Raw genomic sequence first — 16,183 nt, 5'->3', positions numbered from 1 at the left:
GTATGGGACCCACCTACATGAAACTGTAACAAAAGGCCGCATTAACCAAGCCCACGGAAAATGCTCTTGGCTTTGATTTAATCTCATAAACAAATCTTTTACTTCTATTTGATAGTTTTGCTTATAGAGCTGGATTGAAATAATAACAATGTCAATGCAATTTAGAAACAAAAAAGAAATAAAGAGATTATTTTGTGACCTGGTACATAGTCGCGCTTTGTGTGAGAGGTTGTAGGGTTCCTAAGTACGTTTCGTTTTATAAATAGGCATATTTATATCAGCTTTAAAAAAGGTGTGTGCCTCTCACATCCCCACCGCTCTACGCAAGGTTGCCGTCAGAGTCTTAACATATGCTTCAGGAGAAGCCTCTACATTCACTGAAAGAAACCCCGAGGAGTAGAAGAATGAAGGATAGGGAGAGGGGGGATGAGGAATGTAGAGAAAGGTCTAGGCTGGAGAGGAAAGACTCACAAGGAAACTAAAAGTTATACAGTAGAGCGATAGAGGAAGGTTGAGCAAGTTTCAAAAGACACTAGTCATCCAGAAAATGTGTAACCTCTAATGGCCCCATGATATTGGAGGGGTCAGGAGAAAGTGATGATGTATTGGGGCTTACTGACAGATGGTGTCCAGGGAGAGAAGGATCTGGCACATTGGATTTACAAAAGGCCGTTTGCGCTCCTTGTAGATAACCCACTGCCAGAGGAGTTTGGCAGAAGATCTCTTGTAAAAAAACACAAGAATGCTGGGCCAAGCCAAGTAGTCTTGTGTATGGCAGTCTTTATTCACTTATTTAACGCTATTAACTCCAAAGCGCTTTACAAACATCAGCAACACAGTCAACACTGGGGCTCACAATCTAAATTCCCTATCAGAGTGTCTTTGGAGTGTGGGAGGAAACTGGAGAACCTGGAGGAAACCCACGCAAACACGGGGAGAATATACAAACTCCTTGCAGATGTTGTCCTTGGTGGGATTTGAACCCAGGACCCCAGTGATGACTACTGAGCCACCGTGGCACACGTGCCGCATTAGGCCAAAATTGACTGATCCCATCGATATAGATGGTCTAATGTGTGTGGTGGTGCCTACTGACTGATGGTCAGGAGACATGTTCTATTGATCTCGCTTGTCTGATTTTGGACTGTCGCATTGTTCTTCCTGACATAAGCCGCCAACCTGCAGCTTACTCAGAGAACACAGGAGCGCTCGACCAAGCAAACGCTCCGGTGTGTGGGATGAGATTGCTGTCAGTCGAAACATCGTTTGGCCGACAGCCATCTAATGAGTATGACCAGCATTTGACTTTAATCCCAAGTCCGTATTTTTCATCTTTCTGTTTTAAATGGACACCTTGTAGTAAAAAAGTCTTTTAACTTATTAATTTATTTTGCAGCTCAAAAATTCACAAAAAAGAAAAAAATAGACATGTACATGTCCTACATTAGTCTGATTTGCAAACTAAGTTCGCCAATTCTTATGACTGGATTGGCAAAATATGTCACCTGTATTGTAATGAAGCTGGCGTAAAGTTAATGATTACCACACCAAGAAGTTAGTTTGGTACAATTGTTCAGAAGCGACTGAGTAGCATGGCTGGCCCATTACAGAGTAAGGCCATGTGCACACATAGAGTATACGGTGAGTTTGTAGTCAAAACCAGGAGTGGAGCAATCAGAAGAAAAGACAGATAGATAGATAGATAGATAGATAGATAGATAGATAGATAGATAGATAGATAGGAGGGGTGGACATATAATTGGTGCAACCTGTGCCGCTTCACAAAGGCCCATAAGATAAGGGGGCCCACCAACAACTATAAAGTGTGTGGAATTATGCATTTTGATGAGCTATTGGAACAAAGAGCCCATATACTGTTCTTGCCTCTTCCGTCTATGTCTGCCTTTGGATAGATGGATGGATACAAGGGCGAACATACCATTGGTGCAGCCACACATGTGCCCCAGAGATAAGGGTCGCCTATTTCTACCTAGATTGCCCATTTCTACCTCCAAAACATTCGGAATTGTGCATTATGATGAGGCAATTTAAAGGGCCCATTTACTGTTTTGGCACAGGGGCCTCTTCATCTATGTCTGCCATTGTATAGATGGATGGATACAAGGGCGAACATATCATTGGTGCAGCTGCACCATTTACTGCTTTTGCACAGGGGCCTCTTCTGTCTATATTTGCCACTGGATGGATGGAGGAATGGATGGATGTAAGGGCAGACATATCATTGGTGCAGCCGCACATGGGCCCCAGGGGTAAGGGGGCCTATTTCTACCTCTAAAGCAAGGGGAATTGTGCATTATGATGAGGCACTTTACTTTAAGGGCCCATTTGCTGTTTTGGCACAGGGCCCTCTTCTGTCTATGTCCACACTGGATGGATGGATGGATGGATGGATGGATGGATGGATGGATGGATGGATGGATGGGATATATAAAGATTATCTAACCCCCCGCAATTACTCATTACAAGTGCTAGAAATAATGTAAAGAATAATTGTTGAGTTTTTTGAACACGAAAAACCCTTGATTTTCTTAGCATGATAATTTTGCACTCAGCAGATGGTAAGGGAAGTAATATAAAGTCCAGATGTCCAAATCAATAAAGATCTACGTTAGTCGCACGGCCAGTGCACATGGCAACGGGGACTAACTCATTCTTATCTAATTTCATAGAAAAATCTGTCTCACCACCTCAGTAAAACACTTGCACTTGATAAGTTGATCTATTTCAGTTCATTCTTAAAGAAATCCATTCATTTTTACATTTACTGCCCTAGTAACTTCTCACTATTTCCCACAATTCCTTTATATATTAGATTATATCGCACTGAATGTGCCGCATTTATTTTTCCAGAACCTGAATATTCAGGTGTGACTACACTTAGCCCCAATCTCTCCCCGCAACCCCACATGTCACATCCGCAGGGGTCCATTTAGCTTTTATATGGGGATTTATTTGACATGGCCTTAACACTCGAGGCCTTGTATAAAATAATGGCTTTGCAGGGTTCAGAAACTAAAATAGATTTTGACCCTGTGGAGCTGCCGATTTGTTAGAGAAAGAAAATTACTCTTGACCCACCATGAGGTGAGAAGGCCTTGTCACAAAGCTCCCCATATTTCATCTTCTCGGACAGGGCAGGTTCTATAATAAATGGGCCCTGGGTGAAAAAAAAATCCCCACACCTATTAGTTTTAGACAGAATTTAAAATGAGGCATAATAATGTATTCTCACCATGCTATATTCGAAAAAAAATGGCAGCTGGCATCTGATGCTTGTCATATAGAGGACATTGAATACTGAAAATGGGAACACATTGACCAAACAAGAACAAGAGCTTCTAAGTCATATTACTATAATAAGAAGTCTGGAGACACAAAATGACTGTTCAAACCAAGCACATTTGTAGGTGCACACTAGTCGTGGCCAAACAGCTCTGTAAACCTTCCCACCTACTTGTTCTCCATCTTATCTATGCCTCCTCTTCCTTAAGTGATGTCCATGGGTTTACCAGAACCAGATGAGAGCAGAGACACAAGAAAAAGAAGCAGATGGGAAGGTGCACTGAACTGTATGGCCACGACTTGTGGGTGCTGTACTGACAGACGCCCTTTAAATAATCAATTCTAAAGGATAAGTAGACCATAGGGATTGATAATCCCCTTTTAAATCAGTATTCAATATAGACTGGCAGGAAACAGTATATGGTTGTCCAAGTTCTTTGATTTTATGAGTAACATATCTTAGTATTCCTAACTACCTAACTACAAGAAAAGGGAAATTCTGTATGTAATCACTGAAATAAAATGTATATACTTAACAGCAACCAACGGTGACTTAATTGCTCTCCACCTACAAACAAAATGAGGATATGGACAACAACACCATGTCGCTGATCATACATAGTGTGGGAGGAAGGGTCAATGTTCACTTGTCTTTCCATATGGTATTCGAAGATCACATTTATCCAAGAAATATGAAGGTTTATTGGTGAGGGATTTATATATATATATATATATATATATATATATATATATATACATATATATATATACATATATATATATATACACACACACATACATACACACACCAATCAGCCAGTACATCAGACACAGCTGCCTTAAATTATGTAGATCGCCTTTGTGCCACCAAAAACAAATGGACTCTCGGTGTAGTATTTAGTCCAACAGCTGGAATTGTAATGCAGAGTGGCCTCCTCCTTCCATTATTCTTCAGTACAATTATGATGCTCATGTCCCCATTGTAGGAGCTTGTGGCAGTGGACAGGGGTCAGAATGGGTATTCTGACCGGTCTGTGGCTACATTGCAAGCTGTGACACTAAGGGGTACTTTGCACGCTGCGACATCGCTAGCCGATGCTAGCGATGCCGAGCACGATAGTACCCACTTCCGACGCACATGCGATGTTTTGTGATAGCTGCCATAGCGAACATTATCGCTACGGCAGCTTCACACGCAATTATCTGCCCTGCGACATCGCTCTGGACGGCGACCTGCCTCCTTCCTAAGGGTGTGGGTCGTGCGGCGTCATAGTGACGTCACACGGCAGGCGGCCAATAGAAGAGGAGGGGTGGAGATGAGCGGGACGTAAACATCCCGCCCACCTCCTTCCTTCCACATAGCCGGTGGATGCAGGTAGGAGATGTTCCTCGCTCCTGCGGCTTCACACACAGCGATGTGTGCTGTCGCAGGAATGAGGAACAACATTGTACCGACATTATGGAATTGACTGACACTACACAGATCGCCAATTTCCGACGCTTTTGCGATCGTTTATCGGCGCATCTAGGCTTTACACATTGCGACATCGTTACCGGGCGCCGGATGTGCGGCACTTTCGATTTGACCCCGACGATATCGCAGTAGCGATGTTGCAATTTGGGTCACAATAGTGATATCAGATCAGACAGGCTGCTATCCTTCACTGACATGAGTGAGCCTTGGGCGCCCACGATCCCCATATGTTGGAGATGCTCTGACCCATACGTCTAACCACCACAATTGGTCCCTTGTCATATTGATTCTTCATGTGGAATAGACAATCCGTTCCAATATATATATATGATTAATATATATATAACTACACATCACATACAATATAAAATTAAATGTTCTCTTCCCATTGATTTTCCAAAATACACACCAAACACATTTGTTGTGAATCTGAGCTCTGGCAAATCGATTCTACCATCTTTTACAGATGGCATTAGGGTAGGATAGCATATGTCAGAAGGACAACCATGGATCTATGATAAGATCAATATAATATTGAGCATCATACAGATATCCAGCTTTCAGGTTTTGACTAAATTTCCCCCAAACAAGGAAAGTTTTATATAAATCCTGGTATCTCCTTTCCTTACAAACCAGCACAAATCAGCAGCTAAATGTATGGGCCGGGTTGATTTCAGCTAATGACCTATTACTGGGACATTTTAGGAAAAAAACCTAATGTGGTCAGAAAGAGAAACTATCCCTAGATCTACAGGGAACATCAGATATGAGATGTATGTAGCAAAGATCAGATCGCCATATGGCACGAGTCGCTGATGTCATTGTGGACATCGTGGGTTTGGTTCCTGGGAATATGACATCATCGTGTAAGTAAACAAGGGGCAGTAATGGAAAGGAAAAGTTTATGTTAAGTATACTGGAATTTTTTTTTTATTAGTTTATATATCTTTTTTCTTATATACAAACTTTTAAACCCATGGAGTCAACATAACGTACAGACCCCAAAGTATTGACAAATCTGCGCCATCTAAACTGGCCAACAACTGCATTTAATAAAAATGGATCGGGGCTGCCCAATTTTCTCATACTTTATTAAAACAAACAAGAAAGCCGGAAGGATTAATGATCTCCTTGTAGAAACCTAGGAATCCTAATTCTAATGCTACAGGCCTGGCTGTAAGCCGCCTGCCCCTGCCCAACCCTTCCACTCAGCTGGCATTGAACGGTTTGGAATACGCTGTAAGCCCAGAGAGTATTTCAGCAGCTAGATAGATAGCTCCATCATTTATCACATCCACTCTCCGCTCCCTCTCACTCTGTGCCTCTCAGCCTCCCCGCTCTGTGCAATCTGTCCGTGCATTCTGCTGGGAGATTCAGCTCTTCCGTTGTGCGCGCCGCGCTCCTGTGTGCGGAGACAGTTCTGTGCCTGCGCAGCTGTTCAGATTTGGATGAAGGCACAGAAAGCGAGAAGGCGCAGGCAGAGACAACGTTGCTGGATCTCACAAATCAGATGGACGTGGTCAAAATCTGATCAGCTGTCTTTAGGGCTATCTGGATAACACATTTAATGACTTAGGTAAACTTTACCGGTCTGGTTCATCCTGTGAGATAATTTTGTTGTATGGTCCATATAATGGATGTATTTATACAAAGTGAACCGGTAACACCGTCAAGCCAAATGTTGACTAACACAGAGAATGGGGCGTGCTACCTGCATAGTGGCCATGACGGGCCTGACCGGTCAGCCATCGGCGCTGTTTAAGTATCTAACTATTCTTAATAGGCCATCTTAGTAACAAAACAGAAAAATATTGGAAGGTGTCCCAGAACAAGGCTTGTTAAAGGGTCGCTTGACTTTTAGGCTGGAATCACATTTATGCGTGTAAAATCGGTCCGAGTAGCAGGAAAAAAAGTCGGCCGATTTTAGTTCACTAGTCATCAGTGTGCTGTCAGTGTGCTGTCAGTGTGCAATCAGTTTTTACCCTCAGCAGCTGCTACTCATGTAATGTTATGTACAGAAGCATTTACATTTTTCTCTGCTACATGCGTGAAATCTATTGTGAAAAACGCATGACACTAGGATGGTCCGTATGCACCCATAGACTTCCATTGGAGAGACTCGTGTGAGAAACTCTCCAAATCGCAGCATGCTGCGATTTTTTTCTCAGTCCGATTTGGGCTGAGAAAAAAAAATCGCTGATGAGAGCTGAATCATTGAATAACATGTGTCCGAGTGCAATGCGAGATTTTCTCGCATTGCACTACTGCGAGAAAATCGCAAGTGAGAAGCTGGCCTTAGGATTGCTACCTCCAATGGGGGCACTAGATATTGTCCACTTCCTCCCTGAAAAGACAATTTGCACAAAATGGTGAGCAATGGATTAGGACTTTTGGTACATGGGCCAAGCTGTCTCCTTATACTTAATGGTAATATAATGCTCTTCTTTGTACCAAACCACAACCCCGATCATTCCCTGCTCATAGACCCCACCTATGTTATGTCCCAATAATGATGCTCCTATCCTTTACGACCCATTTGCCAGTAGACATGACAAAATTCAATAACTAGAATTTCACCTAGTGACTCAGAAGGATGTGTTTGCCATTCAACAAAGAATCAATTTTCCCATTATGTTGTACAGGCAGAAAAAGGTTAACGGAATGTTGGTCCTTCATACTAGTCTAAGACATACGATATACTGTATGTCCCATTTTTATTTATTGGGAGCTTCTGCTATCTATTAGCTTTGCCCCTTGTCTGTAGTAATATAGATATTTTCTAATGCAGTGAAGATTGCAATGTAGTAGCATTACCCCAGTTGTCAGATAAGGTCCATCCCCATAGGTTTTGCCTCTCAATGTTTATGGGTCGGGCATAATTAATAACCTGCCAGCACACTCCAGCTGTTAAGTAAAGCACGGTTCAGTGCTGTATTACCCAGGGGCATGCATGGAGCGGACTGTTTTTCATAATATAAGTAAAATCCCTGGAAGGCATGTCATATGTACCGTATATGAAAATCTCTATAAATGAAAACTATAACCGAATGGGAAAGAATTCACAGCTTGAATTAAATCCCACAATGGTGCAGATCTGTTCGTATTCATTATTCTTGCATGTTTATTGTGTCTCGAAAAGCAATGCCTGGCTCCGGGCTCTGCTTACGGTAACGCTACATGGTGCAGGGCTAGATCTGCTCTCACCTATAAAATATACATGTCCAGACCAATTGTACATGAAGGGAGGCAGAGAGAAAAACTCCAGGACCTCATCGAAAAACAGGTGCCAACAGCTTGCAAAAGATGGGCAAAGAGATCTGAAGAGAAGATACTGGGTCAAACAAGGTGAAAATCAAAACTGGCAGAAAAAAAATGGATGAAAATGTACGAAAAGAGATGGTAACACATAGTGTAGAACGTGCCAAGGACTATATGTGAGCAAGTGGTAGACTGCTAGACAGAGTGATGGACAGCAAGGAAATTTAGAAATTCAGCTGCGGTATAGGAAACAAATAGTGTGGAGGGAGGGGAGGTATGGATGGAGATGCTACGAGGATAGGGTTAAATTTAATAGGACTGAGTTTTAAAGGAGAAAAGAGAATAATATGTTGTAGGTAGACACCTAAAACCAGTTGGGGTAGCTGCTGGTACTCTCTGGGGTAGCAGCCAGTTCACCATGGTGTATCAGCCGGTACACTCTGGCTCTGGGGTAGCTGGTGCAACACCATAGGGTAGCTTCCAGTACACCCTGGGGTTTCAGCCAGTACACCTTGGGGTAGCTGTTGGCACACCCTAAGGTAGCTGCCGGCATACCCTGGGGTAGCTGCTGGCACACCCTGGGGTAGCAACCGGCACACCTTGGGGTAGCAACCGGCACATCCTGCGCTTGCAGCCTGCACACCATGGGGTAGCAGCCGGCACACCATGGGGTAGCAGCCGACACACCCTGCGGCAGCTACCGGCACACCCTGGGGTAGCTGATGGGACACCCTGGGGCAGCTGTCGGTACTCCTTGAGGTAGGTGGCGGCACATTCTGGGGTAGCTGCAGGTACACTCTGGGGTAGCTGCCGGCACATTCTGGGGTAGTTGCAGGCACGCTCTGGGGTAACTGCAGGCACGCTCTGGGGTAACTGCCGGCATACTCTGGGGTAGCTGCCGGCACACTCTGGGGTAGCTGCCGGCACACTGTAGGGTAGCTACATGTACACTCTGGGGTAGCTGCCGGCACACTCTAGGGTAGCTGCTGGCCCACTGTAGGGTAGCTACATGTACACTCTGGGGTAGCTGCTGGCACACTCTGGGGTAGCTGCTGGCCCACTGTAGGGTAGCTACATGTACACTCTGGGGTAGCTGCTGTCACACTCTGGGGTAGCTGACGGCACACTCTGGGGTAGCTGACGGCACACTCTGGGGTAGCTGACGGCACATTCTGGGGTAGTTGCAGGCACGCTCTGGGGTAACTGCAGGCACGCTCTGGGGTAACTGCCGGCATACTCTGGGGTAGCTGCCGGCACACTCTGGGGTAGCTGCCGGCACACTGTAGGGTAGCTACATGTACACTCTGGGGTAGCTGCCGGCACACTCTAGGGTAGCTGCTGGCCCACTGTAGGGTAGCTACATGTACACTCTGGGGTAGCTGCTGGCACACTCTGGGGTAGCTGCTGGCCCACTGTAGGGTAGCTACATGTACACTCTGGGGTAGCTGCTGTCACACTCTGGGGTAGCTGACGGCACACTCTGGGGTAGCTGACGGCACACTCTGGGGTAGCTGACGGCACACTCTGGGGTAGCTGACGGCACACTCTGGGGTAGCTGACGGCACACTCTAGGGTAGCTGCTGGCCCACTGTAGGGTAGCTACATGTACACTCTGGGGTAGCTGCTGGCACACTCTGGGGTAGCTGCTGGCACACTCTGGGGTAGCTGCTGGCACACTCTGGGGTAGCTGCTGGCCCACTGTAGGGTAGCTACATGTACACTATGGGGTAGCTGCTGGCACACTCTGGGGTAGCTGCTGGCACACTCTGGGGTAGCTGACGGCACACTCTGGGGTAGGTGCCGGCACACTCTGGGGTAGCTGACGGCACTCTCTGGGGTAGCTGCCGGCACACTCTGGGGTAGCTGCCGGCACACTCTGGGGTAGCTGACGGCACACTCTGGGGTAGGTGCCGGCACACTCTGGGGTAGCTGACGGCACACTCTGGGGTAGCTGCCGGCACACTCTGGGGTAGCTGCCGGCACACTCTGGGGTAGCTGACGGCACACTCTGGGGTAGCTGACGGCACACTCTGGGGTAGCTGACGGCACACTCTGGGGTAGCTGCCGGCACACTCTGGGGTAGCTGACGGCACACTCTGGGGTAGCTGACGGCACACTCTGGGGTAGCTGCCGGCACACTCTGGGGTAGCTGCCGGCACACTGTAGGGTAGCTACATGTACACTCTGGGGTAGCTGCTGGCACACTCTTGGGTAGCTGCTGGCACACTCTGGCGTAGCTGCCGGCACACTCTGAGGTAGCTGCCGGCACACTCTGAGGTAGCTGCCGGCACACTCTGGGGTAGCTGCTGGTACACCCTGACCATACTAGACACAGAACAAGTATCCTCAGGACCCTCCTCCACCCCCCGGTGTCTCCTGCCGTCTCACCATCACCCTTTTAAACAAAATCAGCACTGCAATGCAGCTCCGTTCTTCTGGCAAAGCAATGTGTATAGCGAGAAAGCTATGCTTTGGGTGGGAGGACGGGCGGGGGGAGTTACCAGCTTTGTACCGAGAGAGGCGCCTTGGATGGAAAGTGAGAATCTATAACCATCTGTAGGACACACAACAAAATCTATCAGTCAATACGGTCTGCACCGGCCAGAAAGAACACATTGATTTAGCAGTAACAGAAGGGGCCATCCATCTTCCCGCACACAGACAGAAATGGCACATTTGCACCTCATTTTTGCACCCCATCTAATAAACAAATGAATTGGCTTTGAAAAGCGGCGTCAGCAGCCGGATAATGGAAGAAGAGTCGTAGACCACCCCGGAGAGTTGCCCCCCGTCTCCTGATTATATTCCGTTATATGCAGCTGTGAAACAGAACATTTATTTTTATTAAAGGAAAGCAGCCGGTGTGTGCAGCCTCCATCTGCTCCATCCGAGCATCGATCAGGAAACTAATAATAATCCCGTAATTAGCGCACACTGATTAGTAATCTGCATTGTCTCCTCCACAACAAAACTTAAGTACCTTGTTGCATCCATATAACAGGTGCTTCCCATTGAGATGCATGTAAACACCTCCGCTGCCTGCAACCCGGTACGAGACAACATAACTTAGTATTTGTGTCAACACTCCGCGATGCGCTGAGCCTCCCTGGGCTGAAGAGCTTGCACTCTACGCCTGCGGTCTGAGCAGGCAGCTTCACCTGCTGTTGCCTTCCTATCAAAATATTGTGATTCCACGATACAAAGAAAGGCCGACGGATCACGAACACCGCCCCCCCCCAAATCTGACACTGCTTAACCCTTTCTGTTCATATTTGGTCCCCCCCTCCCCAAAAAAAAAATCAGCCAGCCTTACCTTCCACAGCTTGAACTTGCCAAACCAGAGATAAGAGCAGCATCCAGTTTAGTTCCATGGTGGGATGTGAAGAGGTTACTTTATACCAAAAATAATCAACATAAATGTTCACAAGTAAAGAAACATAGTATAACAATAGGAAGCTGCAGCCCAAAATCTTCAGGGCGCCCCCCTGATGGCAGTATTAAATCCGTATTTGGCATAGATTGGTCCAGTTTTCTCGCTGATGAGCATCTTTTACGTCCCAGGTTGGAGATGCTTTTTGCTGCACTGTCTGGAGAGATGTGTGTGCATGCATGACAGCCGGAGTGTGATCAGGGTGCACCAGCCAGGGGATGTGTGCATGGATGTGAGTGCATGTGTGTGTGCATGTTGGTGTGGGGTGTGGGGATTGTAATCAGCCTGTCCCAGGTTCACATTGCAAGCAGTAGTAAAGTGTTCACTGAAGGAGCACAGGCACTGAGACTGAGAGGGGGGGGAGAGCTCACCCCCCACTCACACAACTCCCCTCTTCCAAATCCCCCTCCTTTTTCATCCTGTCTGAATTCTACACACCCCTCACACCTCCCAGCCAATCAAAGAGCACAAGGAACACGCACCCCCCTTCTCCAATCAATAGGAGCCCCTCCTTTCCCTGCTATTGTTGAAAGAAAATTACTTACATTGACCTGTAGGAACAAATCCCCTGCCTTCTACTGGCCACATACTGCCATCTAGTGGCAGAAAGTGCTCACTGCAACAAAAAGTTTAGGCAAAGTGCTGAATTACCAGGACAAATAGAGAAATGTGTCATGTACGTCTGGAATGTTTGTGAGGGAGACGAAAACTTTCACGTCACTCTAAAAATATCAACCTACATTTAGGATAAAGCCACTAGTGGACTAAGTGTCATCATTGCTTCTCAACCTGGGCAAAGAACATCAGTCATAATGGACCCATTACATTAAAGAGGTGGTAATGTGTCGCCCTGGGCAAGCCAGGGGACACGGGTCACACACCACCACACCCCACACTCCAGGTAGGCACATCACAGCTAACCACAAATCCTTGTTGCCTTCCTCCAGAGGTTGATGATGCACACCAGGGGGTGGGCCAGGCGGTTGGCTCCGCCCACCGAGGAGCTCACAACACTGGAGGCAGGAAGTAACCAGGCAGTCAGCTCAGGGACGAGCTTGAGTGAACAGCAGATTAGCCCAGGCAGGGCAAGAGTAAACAACAGAGAAGAGCTCAGGGAGAGCTTGAGAGAGGAGTCCAGGAGGAGGAAGTGGAGGAGTTAAGGAAGGAAAGTAGAAAAGGAGGAAAAAGCAAGTAAAGTGACAGAAGAGAAGGACAGCCTGAAGGGTCCAGCTTTGTGAGGGCCAGAACAGCAAGGTCAGCAACGGCGGTGACTGTCTGGAGGGGGACCGTTCGGAAGTTCCTGGAAGGACCCCGTTGGCTGTGTGCCCGGTGGTCTGGAGCAGTGTTCCGAAGGACAGTCAGCACCAGGGCAGGGGCCTCTCGGACCCCGGCAAGGCTAGGAGTCGCCAAATTTGCCAAATCCGTCAGTGACGGGGACGCAGATCCCCCAACAACCAAGTCCCGATTGACGGCAACAGCCCGACCATTACCGGGGAGACACCGCCACCGCCAGGGCACAAGTTTCCCCAGGGCCAGCGCCTGCGGGCAAAGTGTAGAGCTCCTCCGGCCCAGATTGCAGTCGGGGAGCGGGTAACCGGAGGGAATCAACCGCTACCATCAGACAACACAGGTGCAAGGAAGAGGGACATCACCGTCACCTACCGGGAGTGCAGGTGCAGCCGTCTGTGGGACCGTCCTACCAGCCGTTGGTTTACCGTACAGACTGTGTCCGTGTGTCAGGCTGAGTGAGTACCATAGTGCCGCAAGGCACAGCGCTGCCCCCGCGTCCCTGCGCCCTCCGGGCCCTACACTTCACATCTCATCACCGGGCCCCGGGATCACCAACCCCTACCCACGGAGGGGCAACACAACACCTGGCTGCTCCGCATCACCATCCCCGGGACCCCCACACTGAGCAGCGGTGGTGCAATCACCACAACCGTGGGTGGCGTCACGAACTATAACAATCCCCAACCACAAAACCCCCCTTTCACTCACGGGCGAGGAGTGTCGCTCGAGAAACCCCGGGATCCGGCCCACAGCTCGAGCCACCAGGAGCAGCTGCCGGACCCGAGCAGAAGGGGTGAGCGCGGTGTGCTGACACCCTCCTCCCCGCCCGCGACAACTTGGCGTCACGAACAGGATCTTACCGCTCTGCCGTCAGGTAGAGGTGCGCCTTGTTACCGCCGGAGGCATCCGGCAGAAAAATTTCAGAAGCCGCCATCTTTGGCGCGAAAAGTTCCCGCTCGAGCGTCTTCTCGAGCAGTAGAGGCGCGAAGGCCAAAACCCTGCCCCGAGAGAGGAGGGGCCGGAAAGAGCTAAGGGGGACGGAAACAAGATGTCTGCGCCCGACGGAGCCGCTGGAGGAGCGGTGGTCGCAGCCGCAGCGGCACCCGCGGATGGGAATGGGCCTGCCCAGGTCCCGGTCGTACCGGCGGGAGGTGCCGCGGCCCCCGCGCTTGCTCCGGTCATGCCGTTTTCCTTGCCCTATGCGCCCGGAGCTGCCTGGCTACCGCAGTATGAAGGGAAACCGGATGCCCTACAGGCCTTCCGGAAAAAGCTTAACCCGTTGCTAGAGCTGTACCCCCTGACCGATAAGCAACGAGCAGCGATAGTGCTAGGCCAGCTAACTGGCGCGGCGGAGCAGGAAGCGGAGACCTGGACCGAGGGGGACCGGCTCTCTGTAGCCACCATCTTCGAAAAGCTACAGACTGCCTTCGAGACCCGGACTGAAGCTGAGCTGAGGATGCAGTTTTACCAGTGCCGGCAACGAGCTGGAGATAGCATTCGGGACTATGCTCTACGTCTGCAGACCGCCCTCCGCACGCTGAAGCGGGTGAACTCTATTAATGAGGCGGATAGCAACAAGATGTTAGTGGAGCAATTTGCGCAGGGGATGAGGTCCCCTGAGGATCGTAAACAACTCCGGCTGTGGGCCCTGGAACACCCTGATGTGGACTTTGCTGTGTTAAAGGAGCGGGCTATCAAGGCACTACAGCCCCCAGCTGCTGAAGTCCTGGAACCTGTCCCGTGGCCCGTCGAGACAGCTCCCGTTGCGGCGGCCTCCGCCAAACCAACCTCCTTAATACCTGCAGCCCCGAGCAGCACCGTGGAAGAACTGGCAGCCCAGGTCCGTCGCCTGGACAGAGACCTTGCCAAGATCCTTGCTGCGCTACAACCTCTGACCAGATCTCAGCCTCCAGCGCAGATACAGCTTGCTGACAGTCCCGAAGATGTTCCCTGGATGCAGCGGAGAAGCGCTAACAACCCGCGGAGCAGACCCCCAATCTGCTACAAGTGCCGTAAGCCGGGCCATATTTACCGACAGTGCCCGTTAAACGAGCAACCCCTGGGGCCCCGGGCCAATCCTCAGGAGTAGAACACCGTGGCCCCCCGGACTGGCGAGACCGATATGTCGGGGCCCGCCCTATCATCCCCGTGGCTGTGGACGGCATACCGGTGATGGCTCTCTTGGACACTGGATCACAGGTAACCACCATACCGTACACGTTGTATCGGCAGTATTGGGCCACAGACGAGCTGGCGCCTCCAGACAATAGTATAAATTTGATTGCCGCTAATGGACTTCCATTGACCCAGGTGGGGTATAAACAAGTGGCTATGACAGTGGGGCAAGCTGAACTGCAACAGCAGGGTATGATTGTGATCATGAATGAACCCAGTGATCATAACCCGAAAATAGTGCTGGGAACCAATGTGATGGAACACTGCATGGCTGATGTGTTGAACCTATTGCAACAGCTAGCCGCCACAGCGGCGGGGAGCCGGCAGAGGGCTGTGCAGCGTGAGATCCGCGCCCTGATGTACCGCCAGCATGTAAGCTCAACAGGAGGGGAGATTGGTGGAGTGAGAGTGATGGATGTTGCTCCGTTGACTGTGCCCCCTAGGAGTGAGATGATGATCTGGTGTAGGGCAGCAGTAGGGCCTCAGGGGCGTGACTACCCTGCGATGATGGAGCCCATGCCCTCCGAACACTGGCCCACTGTAGTGGCCGCCCGAGGGGTGGTAGATGTGAAGAAAGGGAGAGTGCCCGTGAGAGTGTTGAATTGTGGGGAGGAAGAAGTCAGGCTCCCCCGGTATGCCACCATTGCCAAGCTGCTCACCCTGGACCCTCACACTATCCATGAAGCCAGTCCATCCACACTCCCACCTACCCCCAGCACTTCCCCATCCCAGGGGGACACAAAGGAGTGGCACCAACAGCTACATGTAGGCACTGATGATACCCCTACACATCACAGGGCCGGGGTACACAGGGTGGTGCAGGAGTACGAACAGGTTTTCAGTAAGCACCCCCTAGACTTTGGGCGGATCAAGGGGGTTCAACACCACATTCCCACAGGTGAACATCCCCCTATCAAAGAGAGGTATAGACCTATTCCCCCTGCACATTACCAGTGTGCCAAAGATATGTTGAGGAATATGAAGGAGGCAGGGGTTATTCGGGACAGCTGTAGTCCCTGGGCCGCTCCGTTGGTACTGGTCAAGAAGAAGGATGGTACCATGCGGATGTGTGTGGACTACCGGAAGATCAACCAGATAACCCATAAAGATGCCTATCCCTTACCTCGAATTGAAGAGTCTTTGGCTGCACTGAGAACCGCAAACTACTTCTCGACCCTTGACCTCACCAGCGGATACTGGCAAGTGGCCGTGGCCCCAGAGGACCGGGAGAAGACCGCCTTCACCACCCCGAT

General features: G+C 49.4%; 1 protein-coding gene across 2 annotated transcripts in view; it reads right to left on the bottom strand.

Annotated features, from left to right (window-relative positions):
- EPHB1 (EPH receptor B1) overlaps positions 1-11,858 on the bottom strand; it is a 598,641-nt gene extending 586,783 nt beyond the window's left edge. For both annotated transcript variants that reach the window (XR_012751721.1, XM_075341011.1), the window contains exon 1: positions 11,349-11,858. Coding sequence is in view for 1 of the 2 variants with exons in the window: in XM_075341011.1 (XP_075197126.1) it covers positions 11,349-11,406 (58 nt within the window). In the remaining variant the exon portion in view is untranslated. The remainder of the gene's footprint in view (positions 1-11,348) is intronic.
- Positions 11,859-16,183: the final 4,325 nt, after the last annotated feature.

The sequence above is a fragment of the Anomaloglossus baeobatrachus genome, chromosome 3 (genome assembly GCF_048569485.1).
Source record: "Anomaloglossus baeobatrachus isolate aAnoBae1 chromosome 3, aAnoBae1.hap1, whole genome shotgun sequence".
NCBI classification, from domain to species: Eukaryota; Metazoa; Chordata; class Amphibia; order Anura; family Aromobatidae; genus Anomaloglossus; species Anomaloglossus baeobatrachus.
This window is presented reverse-complemented; position numbering and strand designations above follow the sequence as displayed.